The sequence below is a fragment of the Mandrillus leucophaeus genome, unplaced genomic scaffold (genome assembly GCF_000951045.1).
Source record: "Mandrillus leucophaeus isolate KB7577 unplaced genomic scaffold, Mleu.le_1.0 Scaffold452, whole genome shotgun sequence".
In the NCBI taxonomy this organism is placed as follows: Eukaryota; Metazoa; Chordata; class Mammalia; order Primates; family Cercopithecidae; genus Mandrillus; species Mandrillus leucophaeus.
The window spans coordinates 815845-832220 of record NW_012104832.1 but is presented as its reverse complement, the minus strand read 5'-3'; the positions used below and the strand labels follow the sequence as shown (position 1 = coordinate 832220).

At 40.5% G+C, this 16376-nt stretch overlaps 1 protein-coding gene and 1 pseudogene across 2 annotated transcripts in view; one reads left to right on the top strand and one right to left on the bottom strand.

The window, feature by feature from the left end:
- SAMD7 (sterile alpha motif domain containing 7) overlaps positions 1–4524 on the top strand; it is a 27393-nt gene extending 22869 nt beyond the window's left edge. For both annotated transcript variants that reach the window (XM_011994339.1, XM_011994338.1), the window contains exons 8-9: positions 1714–1824; positions 3682–4524. In XM_011994339.1, coding sequence (XP_011849729.1) covers positions 1714–1824; positions 3682–3870 — 300 coding nt within the window. In that variant the 3' untranslated portion in view covers positions 3871–4524. The remainder of the gene's footprint in view (positions 1–1713; positions 1825–3681) is intronic.
- Positions 4525–11492: 6968 nt separating this feature from the next.
- LOC105549693 lies at positions 11493–12437 on the bottom strand (annotated as a pseudogene).
- Between the last annotated feature and the right edge of the window lie 3939 nt (positions 12438–16376).

Genomic DNA, 16376 nt, shown 5'->3' with positions numbered 1-16376 from the left:
GAACGGAGTAATTGTGGGACTCTGCATTGGAACTCAGTGCTGCCCTGTCACAGCACAACGAAAACTATGTAAGAGGCCAAATTGGCACGACTTAGCTTCTGAGTTAAAGATACAAGTTAGGGAGCCTTCAGCATATACAGCCTGTTACTGAAGCCGAGTGAAGCTGAAATGAATCAGGAAGACCAAAGGGGACCTGAGTCAGAAGGCTAAGAAACCCTAACCTATGAAAATGGACAAAGAAAAAGGAGCTGGCAAAGGTGACCTTGAAGGAGAGAACAGGGGTACCCAGGAGGGAGCAGCCTAATGACAGAAAGGAAGAGCACTGTTCATGAAGGCACAGTCAACAATGTCAGATGCAGCCAGGAACTTCAGAAATAGAACAACTGCAAAATGACTGCATGTTTGGTACGACAGAGGCACCAGGAAGCCTGAGGAAAGCAGGCTTAATGGAATGGCTGGGGCAGAGCTCAGATTCCCTGAGACTGCAGAATAACTGGAAAATGAGAACGTGAAAGCAGGGAGCATCGAAACCCTTTGGAGAAATCTGGCTGTGAAGGGAGTAAGAGACATGAGACAGTATTTGGAAATGGAGTTTGAGTATTTTCATTATTTTTGTTTGTTTAATGATGGTGGAGACTTATTTAAATGCCAGTGAGAAAGAGCCAGCAGAAGAGGAGAGACTGAAGAGAAAAGGGGATTATCTATCCCCTCTGGAAGTGGGAGGGGTGAGGACCCACAGTATATGTGGAGAGATCTCCTTTAAATGGTGGAGAGACCTCTCTTCCATTGTATCATGACAGTGGGAGAAAATAAAGGTTTTTGGTTCATTGGTCAGAATTAGAGGGAGTTCTTATCTACTGGTTTTTGTTTTGTTTTGTTTTTGTTTTTGTTTTGTTTTGTTTTTAGTTAGGAAGCGCTATGATCTAGTGAAAATGAGAGAGGGCTCTGCCTACAAAGTCTAAAGTTTGCGGAGGGTGGAGCTAGCTTGAAGTAGAAGGGAGAGAAAGCTCAATAGTGAATATAGAAGGATTTCCAGGCAAGTTGAAGTTGAAGATCATGAAATTACGGTCCTATCAATCTGCCTAGATTTTGTATCCCTTTATCTGCCTGGAATCTTTGTTCACCAGCAGCCTTCCTGGCTTTCGGAGGAAGGACAGCATGCGAAGTCCACTGCAATGTCAGGACGAACAGACCTGCTGGACAAGTCTGCCAGGGAAAGCTCTCAGCAGCATTTCCCTCTCCTGCCTTTACCATGCATCTAAGGCATGGCCAGCAGATACCACAGCTGTAAATGTGAGAGATGAAATTTATCCGTGACAGGTTTTACCCACATTCCTTTACTTAGAGCATTTACTCATTCATTCATTTATCCAGCAATATTTATTGTACATCTTCTTACCATATGCCAGCCTCTGTATTAGGGTTACATTGGTCAATGAGACATGGACCTGGCCCTCAAATAATCACTATTCCTGGTTGGAACTGAGTTCTACAAACAGATAATTACAGTTGATTCCAAGGGTTATTAAAGAGCACAAGCAATGTGCTACTGAGCACAGAAAAGAGAGCAACTAAAAAAAGGTTTTACAAATTTTTCTGTCATCCTCAAGCAGTCTTAATGTTTTCTCCAAAACTACAATACCTAGGTGGCAAAAGAACTTTTTTTAAAAAAAAGACATTCAGAAAAAGTTAACACCTTTTGTATTTATGAAGGTATTTAAGGATCATGCAATTGATGGAGAAACTTTGCCATTACTCACAGAAGAGCATCTTCGAGGAACTATGGGATTAAAGCTAGGGCCAGCACTAAAAATTCAATCACAGGTATGGTGATTTTATATAACTATGTATTAATGGCATGAAGCTTAATACAAATATGTTACTTTTATCATGTTGTAATATAAATAATACTTAACTTCTTTATTAAGTTGTTTTCCCTCTGTGGTTGAGGACATAATAGAAGTGAGGGACCCTGAAAACATTGGATGGGATGGTGGTACACATTCCTAGATATAACTGGGAAGATGATAAGCAAGGATGCACTGGTAAGTGTTTAACAAGTTAGTTCTCTTAAAAAACAAAGTGAGCCCCAATTTGTAGTATCTGCAATTTCTGTGGTGTAAATTACTCCCACCATGGCTGACAAACTCCTAATGTCTCTGAATACTGTCATCCTCCAAGGAATCATCATCTCACTTGGGAGTGCTGCCCTCCTCGCTCCGGGCCTGTGACACTTTGGGGTGACTATCCTGAAATGGGGAGAGACGCACAGCAGCGCCCCACTTTAGAGTATTTCTACCAGATACAGTCTCAGATGTAATAGGTGTAAATAGCGTCAGGAGTAGAAGTAATAATAATAGTAAAAATTAGGTAAAAACAATTAAAAAGTGATGAGTCTTACATGTATTACTTTTGTTGAGCATAATTTATTTAATGTGATGCTTTGACTTAATTTTTAATAATGATGTATTTAACAACTGGCTTGCAAACTTCCTAAACATTTAATAATTGGCTCTTGTGAGCTAGCCAACCCCAGCACACCACTTCTCACCACCTCCACCACTCCATCCTGGTCTCAGGCACCATCATCTCTCATTGGATGACTGTATTGGCCTTCTTCTTTTTCATTTTAATTTTAAGTTATGGGGTACATGTGCAGGTTTGTTCCATAGGTAAAAGTGTGCCATGGTGGTTTGCTGCACCTATCAACTCATCACCTAGGTATTAAGCCCAGCATGCATTAGCTATTTATCCTGATGCTCTCCCTCCCCACATCCCATCCCTTGACAGGCCCCAGTGTGTGTTGTTCCCCTCCCTGTGTCCATGTGTTCTCATTGTTCAGCTCCCACTTTTAAGTGAGAACTTGTGGTGTTTGGTTTTCTGTTCCTGCATTAGTTTACTGAGGATAATGGCTTCCGGCTCCATCCATGTCCCTGCAAAAGACATGATCTTGTTCCGTTTTATGGCTGCATAGTATTCCATGGTGTATGTGTACCACATTTTCTTTATCCAGTCTATCACTGATGGGCATTTGGGTTGGTTCCATGTCTTTGCTATTGTGAATAGTGCTGCAATGAACATATGTGTGCATGTATCTTTGTAATAGAATGATTTATATTCCTTTGGGTAAATACCCAGTAATGGGACTGCTGGATCAAATGGTATTTCTGGTTCTAAATCTTTGAGAAATTGTGCATTCTCTTCTAACTGCTCTCCTTGCTTCTCCCCTTGCCTACCCAGAGTTGATTCACAAAGCAGTAAAAAGTGGTCCTTTTAATATATAAAATGGATCGTGTCACTCTTCTGCTCAAGATTCTAAAATAGCTCCCCATTGCCTTCAGAGCCAAAGCCAAAGACCTATGTCATTTGTGCTCCTCCTCACATGCCACCACTATTACCATCCTGACCTCGCCATCCACTTTTCTCCCCCTCAGTAATTCCACTATTGCTCAGCTGCCCCTGGTTAGAGCCACCTTGATACCCTGTTTTACATCTGTAAATACTATGATTCTGAGAGAAAGAAAAAGCCCACCACATCCTACAATTGTGACCTCCCCAAACTATATATTAATAGATGCTCCATGCCTGAAATTACCTCAGCCTCTCTGACATGTGTGTTTAATGCTGAGTTAATGAAAAAAATTCATAGAATTAATTACTATAATTATTTTGTCTTAAAAGGTATCTCAGCATGTGGGAAGTATGTTCTACAAGAAAACTCTTTCATTTCCTGTAAGACAAGCATTTGATCAACCAGCAGATACATCCCCTCTTTTGGATTCTAATTCCTGGAGTGATACAATGAGCATTTTTTGTCCCCAGGATACAATAATTCCTAAAGGAATTGAGCGAGATAGTATGAGAAACTAAAAGCTCTCAAGGAGGAAGAATAGTCTTAGCCAGTTTTCCAACGAGCCTAGGATATTACAAGGGATGTGTGAGGATTTCCCAGGACTGGATGGAGAATGAGGAGAGAAACTCAGCCTTCCTGGAGCTGTCACGGAGGAGACTTGCCCAAGGGGCCTCCCTGTCAGGGCTGAATGACTCCAGCACCAAATGACTGGAGATGCATCCTTAGGAGCAAATGCTAATGAAGGGGAGATTTGCAAACATCAAGAAAGCTGCAGATGGATGTTTCCCTGAAGAAATCTCTGAAGAAACCAAAAGAGCTGAAACTGAAAAAAGAGCTCCCTCCCTTTCTTCACTCATTTTCCATTCCCAGACCCTGAGAGAGATAAAGGCAACCACAAAGAGGCAGAAGAGAACAGGGAGAAGTACAGAACAGAAATGGAGAAGCTGACCACGGCTCCAACTTTTCTCAATCCAGATTTCTAGCCTGAAGCAGGTACAATCTAGGGAAGGGGAGAAGCTTTAACCTCAGATTTTCGAGTTTTGGCCAGGTGTAGTGGCTCGCGCCTGTAGTCCCATCACTTTGGGAGGCCAAGGCAGGCAGATGATGAGGTCAGAAGATCAAGACCAGCTTGGCCAACATGGTGAAACCCTGTCTCTACTAAAAATACAAAACAAAAATTAGCTAGGCATGGTGGCGCGTGAATGTAGTTCCAGCTACTCGGGAGGCTGAGGCAGGAGAATTGCTTGAACCCAGGAAGCGGAGGCTACAGTAAGCTGAGATCGTGCCACTGCACTCCAGCCTGGGCGACAGAGCAGGACTCCATCTCAAAAAAATAAAAAATCAAAAATTGAGTTTGACTATTACTCAGGACTAGGTATTTTATTTATGAAATAAAACTATGTTGTGACTGAAAGTGACTGGAGGACTGCTTATTATCTGAGAAGGAGGTGAAAAGTCATAGTACCCACTTGAGATTTCATCCAAGGGGTGGGGAAGAGTTATCTCTGCAAAGCAGGTTTGAGCTGGCAAGGTGGAGTGCTCTCTGCTCACACCCTGTGGAATCCCACGTATTCAACTTGATGTTTAACAGAATGTCTCTGAAAGGGTAAACAAGAAAATGTTGACAATTTGCTCAAGGAGGGGACTGACTGACAGGGATATGAAGAAGTCTTCTTACTATATACATTCTTGTACATTTTGAATTTTAAACCATGAGAATGTATTTTCTATTTAAAATATTTACATTTAAAATGAAAAAATTCTGGTAAGCAGCCCACAAGGATCCCTGCATCCTGGTCTTCAAGCCCTTGTGTGATCTGCTCCGTTTGAGGGTGGGCTGGGGGTATTGAGGTTTTTCTAACGAACAGAACACAGAAGGCGTGATGGATGGGATGTCACTTTTGTGGCTTCTGTCTTGGGTGCTCACTCTCTCTCTCTCTCTCTGGATTTCTCACTCTTAAGAAAGCCAGATTCTTTGTCTCCAGGCAGCCCTGTGGAGAGCTCCACATGAACTTGGAAATGGATCTTCTGAGGCTGCCAACAGCCATGTAAGGAAACTTGAAGGTGCCTCAGCTCCAGCCCAGAGCTTGATGGCAGCTCATGAGAGACCCTGAGCCAGAGGCCCCCAGCTAAGCCACTCTGGATTTCTGACCCACAGAAACTGTGAGATAATAAACATGTGTTGTTTTCAGCCAGTACGTTTTGAAGTAATTTATTTCACAATAATGGAGTACTAAAACAAACAAATTAAGTTGCATTTAGTAAACACAAATTGCACGCTACCCACCTTCACTTTTTGATTTGGAAGGTGGACTTTTGAAATATCGTTCTCCTACAAGCCTAATTTAGTTAGGCTTCCATTTCTTTCATTTTTACTAAGACAACAGGTTTTTCTTCTGACATTAAAAACTGTATCAAACCATCACATACATTTGTGAATTTTACTTTACTCTCTTGGTCCCTTTGCTGAGAGAGAGACATGGACAGAGAGAAAATCCTCCCATATTTCAAAAATATGTCTTTTTTTATAAGTTATTTAAGATGGCAATAAGCCAATGAATAATGAGTGGCAAGATTTTTACTAAAAATAACTTGAAATATGCTTCACTTCCTCTTTCCCTCTTTTTATTCATCTGATCCTCAGTGTACCGAAGAACTGGTCATGTGACATTTCATCTGCTATACTACCCAGCATACAGAAGTTTCACAAAATGCCAGGTGTGAGTTACAGATGCTGTGGTGAGGAATAAAAAGAAATGCTTAGTATTTTTAGTGGCAAAGTGATAATGAGGTTCAATCACTATGATGACTTTTGAGTTTCATATTCCTGCTAAATAAGTCCACTGAGTTGGTAATTGATTGATTTGCACAGATATGTCTCAATGTTGCTCTAAGGAAAATGTTCCGATATGCCATCTTGGCATGTACTATCACCAGAAAAAACCACTGTGCTTAATTTTAGATCCATGCATTTAAAAAAGAACCAGAAGAACACATGCAAAGGAGGCCCTCCCCAGCTCTCGGTACTCTTCATTGGAAGAAAATAAAACTGAAATTGTTTGTCCCTACCAAGACTGCCTTCTTCCCAGATTAAAGACTCCTGGGTACCTTTTAACAAAAGGGACACTTTACAACAGATTATTTTGGAGGGTGAGGATTTTTATTTACATTATCATATAGAAATAGTTTTTAACTTTTTCTCAAATGCCACTTTAGGCTTGAAGCATACTCTGTACTCTTTATGAATAAGAAAGAAACAACAACAAAAACTTCTCTCATTGGAAAACCATCACAATAAAATTATGTTTGACAAATAGGGTACTATGACTTACAAAATATATTTAGACTGATTGACTAAATATCCATACAATGGAGTACTATGCAGCTATTTCCTTTAGGGAAGTATTATAGCTATTAAGGAGAAATAATGGAATTTGAATATCACCATTATGCCCCCCTAAAATGTAAGTAATGTAAGCAATAATCATAAATGACTGCTAACATCTCGAAAAGAGAAATAACCAGATATTATGTGCCATCTGATGGAAATCCATGAAACCCCATATGAATGAAAGTCTTACCAAAAAAAATTAACCTGAGTCTAAATAAACCTCTAGATCCAAAAACCAATTTACAGGAAATACAGGGAACAAAGGAACATGTTAAGCATCACTGCAGTTATAAAAATAGTACAACTCCAAATTGTGGGAAACTATAGTAGAAATGACCTGATTTTCTCCAACAAATAAATGCAAGGACAAACAGAATGGGAAAAGGAAAACCTGTAGATTAAAAGAAAGATACTTGGCCAGCCACGGTGGCTCACGCCTGTAATCCCAGCACTTTGGGAGGCCAAGGTGGGCGGATCACAAGGTCAGGAGATCGAGACCATCCTGGCTAGCACAGTGAAACCCTGTTTCTACTAAAAATACAAAAAAAAAAAAAAAATTAGCCGAGCATGGTGGAGGGCGCTTGTAGTCCCAGCTGCTTGGGAGGCTGAGGCAGGAGAATGGCATGAACCTGGGAGGCGGAGATTGCAGTGAGCCGAGATCTCACCACTGCACTCTAACCTGCCTGGGTGACACAGTGACACTCCGTCTCAAAAAAAAAAAAAAACTTAAGATTCAAATCACCCAGACGTAAAAGTTTTGGAAATAGGGGTGATGGTTGTACAAAATTTTGAATATAATTAATACCACCAACTTGTATGTTAAAATTACAAATTTTAAATACATTTTACTAAAATAAAATTTTTTGAATTCAAATCACCCAATATAATCATGAAACTTATTTAAATCCTTTTTCAAATACACTGTAATAAATGAAACAGGGAAATCTGAACACAATTTGGGATATTCAATGATATTAAAAATTACTGTTGTTTAAAATATGATAGTATTGTGGGCTTTTTAAAAAGACTTCTTATTTTTTAAAAATATATACTAAAATTTGTTGTGTCTGGGATTAGATTTGATTCTGCCTCCAACCTAATAAATTAGCCTGTTATTATTTTATGGAGACTGGCAAAACACATGAGCCTCTTGGGTCAGAGACAAAGAACTTTATTACTTATGACACAGTAGGAGCATGAACGCCAGCATAAGTGTATTGGTTCCTTTTGCCCCCAGGTGCTACATGAGCAATACAGAGGGGCCCAGAGGCTACCTGCCCATACACTGGGTTTGTTGCACAGCTGAGGAACACAACTTGGGGAAACCACAAATTTTATAGCAAGCAGTAAGCAAGCCTGCTCTTTGTTTGGGGGTGATGATGGGTGTGGAAGGAAGGATTACCTATTTTTTAAGGTTACCAGCTGCATAATCAACCTTGAGAAATGGTTCCGGTAAAAGAATAGTTAGGGCCTTGCAGTCTCTTGGTCCACCCAGCAAAATGTGTAGAAACAAAAAAGTCCCAAGAAAGAGTGTTTCTCCCAGTAATATCATGACAAGGATTTGCTTCCAAAAATCCATTGAGCAGGTAGGGTGTAGGTAGATCATTGGGACTATGGGTGAAATAAGTTCAGTCATAAGTTGATACTTATTGAAGCTGGATTTTGACTACATGAGTTTCACTATTCTGTTCACTCTACTTTTGTATATATTTGAGGTTTTCCATAATAAAAATTTTTTAAAATCTGTTTACTAAACAGCCAATGTATAGCTATAAGAGTTATAGAGTAAGTGTGGATACCAATGTTTAAAAAACAGTATAGGGCTGGGCATGGTGGCTCATGCCTGTAATCCCAGCTACTTAGGAGGCTGAGGCAGGAGAATAACTTGAACCTGGGAGGCAGAGGTTGCAGTGAGCCAAGATCATGCCACTGCACTCCAGACTGGGCAACACCTAGACTCTGTCTCAAAAACAAAAACAAAACAAAACAACAGTATATTTTTAAATACATGAAATTTTTTTAATTCCATTAAATTATTTCCGTTAGTTATTTAAAATATATGGAATATTTTACTCTGCCCACTAATACTAAAAATGTATTATAGTTCAAGCAAATGCAGTTTCTCATTATGGTAAATATGTACACTGTTATTTTACTACAGATATATGAAAGATCTGTTTTATAGAGAGTTGCAGTCAATTTGCTGTACGTATCCAGCCAATCCTCTGGAAAGGGACTCCTCTACATAACACAAGGTCCAAGGTCTCCGATATGTCTGATAATAGCCACAGGATGTCATTGTGCAGGTGTAAGAAACTCATCTCCCTAATAAAGAAAATAGTTTACTTGACCATCATTGAATGCCATTTTGAAAAAATGTGAATGCTTTTAGATTTTTAAACTATATATACATTTTAAACTACGTTTCTAAAATAGTTCACCTTCCTCTTTGGCTCATTTCCTAATAGGTGACTTTCTTTTGCTAGCTGGGGTTACAAAGTTTACTAAACTGATTGTTGAATTAAATAGCTATTTGTTTCATAGCACTAGAAGTTATTCTCATCAAACAAAACAAAAGCATTAAACACCTGGTTACTGTAAAAAAAAAATTCTTCCCACCTTTTTAATATACAGGCATACCTCAGAGATATTTGAGGTTCAGTTCCAGACCACTGCAATCAAGGAATTTTCTGGTTTCCCAGTGCATATAACAGTTACGTTTATACTATACTGTAGTTTAAGTGTGCAATAGCATTATCTCTTTTAAAGTGTACATACCTTAATTTTAAAATATTGCTAAAAACATGCTGACAAAGTGAGCATATGATGTTGGGAAAATGGTGCCAATAGATTTACCCAACTCAGGGTTCCCACAAACCCTCCATTTGTAAGACATGCCATATTTGCAAAGCACAGTAAAATGAGGTATGTCGATATGTTAGCTCTCAGTCCGTGGTAAGAGAGGAGAGACGCACACTATAATTCATAAGTCTTCTAATTATTTTCAAACTATTTTGGGGAAACATCATGGGGATACTAACTTTTTTACAGTATAAAAGTAAGTTAATCATTCCGTAGTTCCTGGACTCTTTTTTTAAATTCATGTGCTGCTTTATTTCCGTAAGGATACACTGAAACATTAGACGATAATAGCTAATGACAGAATGTAGAAATGAGGCATCAGCTTCTCTAACCACTCCTACAAGAATGTTAGTACACATTGTCGTTACATGCTTACTTTTGATATTGTCTCATTATACTACATCGTAAAATAATGTAGAGTACAGTAAGTAGGTGATTCTGTATTTCAGGTAAGTGGCAGGGGGAAATCCGCATTTCCTCTTGAGGAAAATTCCTAGGAATTGCAATAGAAGGGACTTTGTGGTCCTCATCAACACATGAACAAAGAGCAGACAACTGCGTTACAAGGGATTCAACTCGCCACTGCTCTGTAATGTCATATCCGTGTTGATGAGAGCCCTGGCACCTGCTCAACTCCGCCTGTAGAGTTTCGCAGTATTTCCATAGGATGAATTTCAACACTACAGGAACATCTGAAAGGGCTAAAATATTTTCATGTAGGCCAGGCACAGTGGCTCATACCTGTAATCCCAACATTTTGGGAGGCCTAGGTGGGTGGATCACCTGAGGTCAGGAGTTCAAGACCAGCCTGACCAATATGTTGAAACCCCATCTCTATTAAAAATTCAAAAATTAGCCAGGTGTGGTGGCACGGCCCTGTAGTCCCAGCTACTCAGGAGGCTGAGACAGGAGAATTGCTTGAACCTGGGAGGTGAAGGTTGCAGTGAGCTGAGAATGTGCCACTGTACTGCAGCCTGGGCGACAGAGTGAGGCTCCATCTCAAAAAAATAATAAAAATAAAATAAAATAAACAATATTTTCATGGAAGTTTCCAAACCTATAAACTATTTTGCTATCAATTAAAACAAAAATATTCCTAACTAAAAACAATAAAAAGGACAGCAGGGTTAGTTTTGTTAAGTTTCCAGAAGTATTTGCTGTGACAATGTTCCTCTGAAACAGGTTCGTTTTCTCAGATCTGCCTACACTTCCCAAATCACCTGCATGCTCCATGCTTTATGGTAGGAACGCTCAGAAAACACGCCTCATGGGGAAATCAAACATTTGTACGGGGAAAGGTCAGTTTAGAATTACAGCTAAGTTCAAATGTTAATTTTCTGGAAGTGCATATTAGTCATTTGAAAGCACAAAAGAACAGAAGGAAGGTTAGAGTTTTGATGAGGAAGTTAAACCATGCACGTCAGTAAGTTCTTTTCCTGTTTACAGAAGAGGATGAGCGACGAGATGAAGCAGCCACTACAACTCTTGCATGTCGCATGACTACACGGTATGTCCCAGCTGAGTCGCAAGAGGCATCTCAGTGGGGGCTTTATTTCATATGCTTCTTGCTTACATCACTAAGTGGCTAAATGACTAGCACTTTTCTGCTCTATGAGAAACATGCAGAAGAGTCAATCTGCCTACGTTTTCGGTTTTTAGTTGCAGCTGGACAGAAATTCACTTTGCTACAGGGTTGCTTTTTGCTAAATCCTAATATGATCACTGTGTGCCCTTATTTGAGTAATACCGTCAAATGAGAGAAAAGACAGAAGGAGACCTTTAAGGAGGGGAAAGCCCACTCTTCCCCACTGATGGTATAGGGCAGAGAGTAAGGACACAAAGAACAAAATTCAAATTCCATTTTACAGGGCAGGAGCCCCTGTCAGTTTACAACTCTTTGGCACAGTCAGGGCAATATACTTGCTCCTTGTGGAAAACAAAGTGCTTGTTGGCCAGATTCATGGAGCATTTTTTGCAGTGGAAGCAGCAGTAGTGCCAGGATGGTCCTTCATAGGCCACCACACTGGAGCCTTTACCAAACCCAGTGATGGAGTGCTTGAATCCAGCACACTTCTTGGCCACAAAGTTCTTGTAGCAATCCACGCAGTGTTACTGGTCCTCCACAGCAGTGAAACGCTGCCCAGCCGGCTTCTTAGAGCAGGTAACACACACAAAGCACTCAGCATGCCGGGGCTCATCCTGGTAAGTGACTCCCCCAGATGCAATGATGGCCTTGTTGCATTTCACGCAATACTTAGCAAACTTGGTCTCATGGCAAGTCACACAGTAGAAGTCCTTCCCTTTAGAGAAGAAGCTTCCAGTCCCCATGACTTGCTTGCAGTTGCTACAGTTTTTGTGCGAGATGGTCCCCTGGTACTCCATTTTTGATCTCCTGCCACAAAGGGCTTGAAGCATCCCTTACACTTGGGAGAGTCCTCCCGAGTGGCGAACTTGTTGCACAGGATCTTGTTGTCCTTGGCCACAAAGGTCTCATTGGCCAAGGGGTGAAGGCACTTGGCACAGTGGAAGCAGGGGTCATGCCAGAAGCAGTTTGTATAGTGCACCTCCTTGGAGTCCACACGGATGGGCTTGCAGCATTCCATGCAGATGCTGGCACAGAACTTGTCAAAGCATTTCAGGCAGCAGTGGTAGTCACCCTTGTGCACATATTTTTTCCTCTGCAAGGGGTCCCTGCAGTAGAGACAGTCAAACTTCTCCACCATGGTGCCCACCTTATAGCTGAAGGGGCCTCACATTGGATGTGTGACAAATAGGATGTATTTGACAAGGGCTGGATATGGTTGAAAACAACTTCCAACGAGCTGCCTGGGGATGCTCACCAGCATAGATGATGGTGGCGGAGGTGGCAGTGGCTGCAGACTGCCTCCTCTTTTAATATATGCGTTGTATTCATTCTCTTTTGAAGTATTCCACAGATTATCAGAATCAGTTCTTCAGTACGAGCTGTTCAACAATTCATTCACTCAGTAGATATTTACTAAGAATCTATGTGCCAGGCCTGGTGCTACAGGCTAAGGATAAAAGGAGAACACCACAGGCCCTACCTTTGCAGAGCTTATGATCCAGTAAATTTTGTTGATTAGAGCATTTATCATAAGCAGCAATATTCGTGTGTGTGTGTGTGTGTGTGTGTGTGTATTCAGCTAACTCAAGTTTGAGGAAAAAAGGCTAAATACTAGATGACGCCCAAGTCTTTTATCAGCCCATTCCCTGTAAGTCCCTTCTCAACATTCTAAGTTCTTTGTCATCTAAAAAGTATTCAACAATCTCAGATATCCTTCTTTTTGTGCTCCTTTTTTGGGAATAGCTAGGTTTCCACACATTTTTTCCCCCCACAGGTGTACTACTACATACAGAAATAGCCTATTTCACTGCAGAAAGGGTGAGAAAGTTCCAGAAAAGGTAATAAACCAGCTGTTAACAGAACCTAAAAACCCTACTTCTTAACTGTATATCTTTCTATCTGCCTCCTAAGAGTATGCCTTTGGAAACACAAAAAGAGAGTATGTCTCCCTTCTGGGGATCAGCAACGGATGCTCCAGCACTGGAGGCCTCCGTGCTCATAACCATATACATCCTGCCATTGAACTGTTCTTAGAGAAAGTGCTCTTCACTGGGTACATGAAACCAATGTCAAAACCTAGCCTGTGCCACTAATGTGTGACACTGGGGGCTGTGGGCTACAAGGGACCTGTGCATCTGTGTCAGGAGAGAGAGGCCCCAAGCAAAGAAAAATGTGTAATGAAGTCTGTTTAACACAAAAGCTACCCAGGAAAATTCTCTCTAGAGCAAATGCCCAAAATTCCATCTGTAGCCTGACTAAAAGTACCTAGGAGAGAGAGTTGTGAAAGAGGAAGGAGAACAAAGAAGGAGAATCAAGGGAGCTGTGACCCTAACTTATGGTCCAGCTTCTATCACCTGTGACAACAAAGCTAGGAAAACCATGTTACCTACTGCCCTAAGACATCCATCTTTTAAACTGAGTCCACTCACCAAAATGAAAAGCAATACTGACTCACCCCTCCACCCATGTCATCCATTCTGGACCAGACCTTCTATCTTGGCTCACAGGAAAAGAGGGAAGCATTGATGTGTGCCAGGTGGAGGAGAAGGGACCATGCTTTGGACTCCCTCTTTCTAGTCACACCACAAGGGAAGATGCGTACCCTCAGGAGAGCGCCTGGCAGATAGTCACCCACTTGGCTCCTGGTCCCTCCCCCTTTCCAGGCACTTTTTCCTGCTGAACCCATCTTGCAGTTTGCCTAAATTAGGGCTCTGAGTTCTGTCTTTCCCACACAAGCAAACTCACCCCAAAGAGTTTCGTCCAATGGGACCATCATTCAACTCTTGGAAGTCTCACCAATCTCACTCTGTGGAAGGATATTTCTCCCTGTCGTAATGACCAGCTTGACGGCGGATGTATCTTCATCCCGTGTCCTGCTTCTTGACTCCGAATCCCTTAGGCCATCACATTCTAAATTCAGAGTACCTCACTTCCTAAGCATTTCCTGTAACAGTAAGATATCCATACGTTAAGTTATTCAATTTTTCTATAATGATCATCTCAACCAATCTCCTACTCACTGCCCCAAGGTCTCTAGGAATTTGTGCAAATGACACTGGGGGACAAGGTCATAATCTCCCCTTTCCTCAAGGACACAGGCCTCTTCAGACACACACTAGGATATGCTGTCTATGAGCTATATTTATAATATGGCATTGACATAGCCTTTCTCTTGCATCTGCACTCCATCCTGCTGCTTCTCTGGACTTATCTTAATCCTCAAATTCTCTGTTTTAAGCCTAAGTCTTGACTCCACACTGTTGCAAAGCTATTTCATTAATGTAACTGGACACATCACACAATATCTACAAGGCAATGTTTAGCCTTGTGTTATAAATCAGAAGCCTGTTTATGTTCTAAGGTAGACTCTGTCATTAGCTGCTTTGGATCATAGGCTAAAAGCAACATTTGACTGCTCTCTGAACCCTGCAAAGTGTAAAAACTATATGGGCCAGGTTGATCACTTGCTAAAATGTCAACCTGTTCTTTGACATTTATGTGAGTAATCCAACAGGTTCTATGCAGGAAGCACAGTATTTGCTAGAGTTATTTCAAATACAGTACAGCACTTTGCTTTGATAATAGAACTCAGCTTCAGTCTTCTTTCACCTGCAAAAACAGAGATTACAAGTGTTTACAGAAAGCACTAGCACAATTTGACAAATAACAAATGAGAACAGTTTCCTGATATTTTCAGGACTTCAATCACCATCCTGTAGTACAGCAATATTTTCTTTTCAGACATATATTTAGGTCCCCAAACACTGAATAAATAGAAATAGCTTCCTTCCAAACAGCAGAAAGAACATATGTGTGGTTTTTGTTTTTGTTTTTGTTTTTGTTTTTTTAGACAGGGTCTCACTCTGTCACCCAGGCTGGAGTGCAGTGGCGCTCACTGCAACCTCCACCTCCTAGGCTCAAGCAATCCTCCCACCTCCCACCTCAGCCTCAAAAGTAGCTGGGACCACAGGCATGCACCACCATGGCCCAGGTAATTTTTGCATTTTTTGTGGAGAAGGAGTCTCTCCATGTTACCCAGGCTGGTCTTGAACCCCTGGGCTCAAGCAATCCTCTTGCCTTGGTCTCCCAAATTTCTGGGATTATAGGCATGAGCAACTGCCCCCAGTCAAGAACTTTTATTTATGGTAGTTTTTTTTCTTATGAATTAGGTGATGATTGAGTGGTTAATTGTGAATGAGATTGGAGTTACTGCCGTAGCCTAACAACAGACTTAGAATCCTTTAATGTTGAGCTTTTCCTAAATGATCAGCTTAGCTGTTTGTGTTAACACCAGTGGTTTGTCACCAAAACCATTCATTTAATTGAGAAAGCAAATAAATAAATAAAGATTCACAGCACAGGGATCTGAATGCATCAGCCAACATCTGATTGTATAAGTCATACAGACATAAGAGGGTTTATCAACAAATCCAAAAGACAATTCTAAACAGGACTAAAAGGCAACATTTTTAGTCCTAGGAGTATATGGGGAAAAAAGTCTTTATTCCAGGATTTATGACAACTTTCATGCCAGAGGTATTTAAAAAAACATTATTTACCAGCCTTTATTTATACTGACCAACTCTTCAGGCAAATGACATCCACAATAAGTATTCTAAGTACTGCTTCCCTTACAGATAATTTTGCAAAGTGAATGGTCTAATCGGGTTACTTCTTATGATTACTGTCACTGAAATACTGAAATCGTAAATTAGGGCTTTGTTTTTAAGAATTAGGATGAAGGATAAGAATAAGAGCTTTTTTCTGCTTAGCAGTCTAGGGAAAAAACACAAATATTTTTTAAGAAAAAAAGAATAAGAGCTTTTTTTTAAAAACCCTACATGTGTTAATATATGAAAAAAAGTGACTAAATCTGGATGGATGCTATGAAATGCAATAATTTGTGTGAAAATTCACTTTCCATGAACATTAAAATCTTTTCTTTAAAAACAGTAGTTTGTTTTCGTTATCTTGGTTTCCTTGGATGGTGTATTAATTAGGATGTTCTAGAATGCAAATGACAAAATCCAATTCAAACTGACTTAAATCATAAAGAAAACATACTGGGTCTAGTAATTAAAAAGTCTAGATGTCTGGCTTCAGGCAAGAGTTAATCTAGTGATTCAAATGCTGTCACCAAGGATCCAGTTTTCTCTTTGTGCTGCCTTCCTTTGACTTCATCTTCA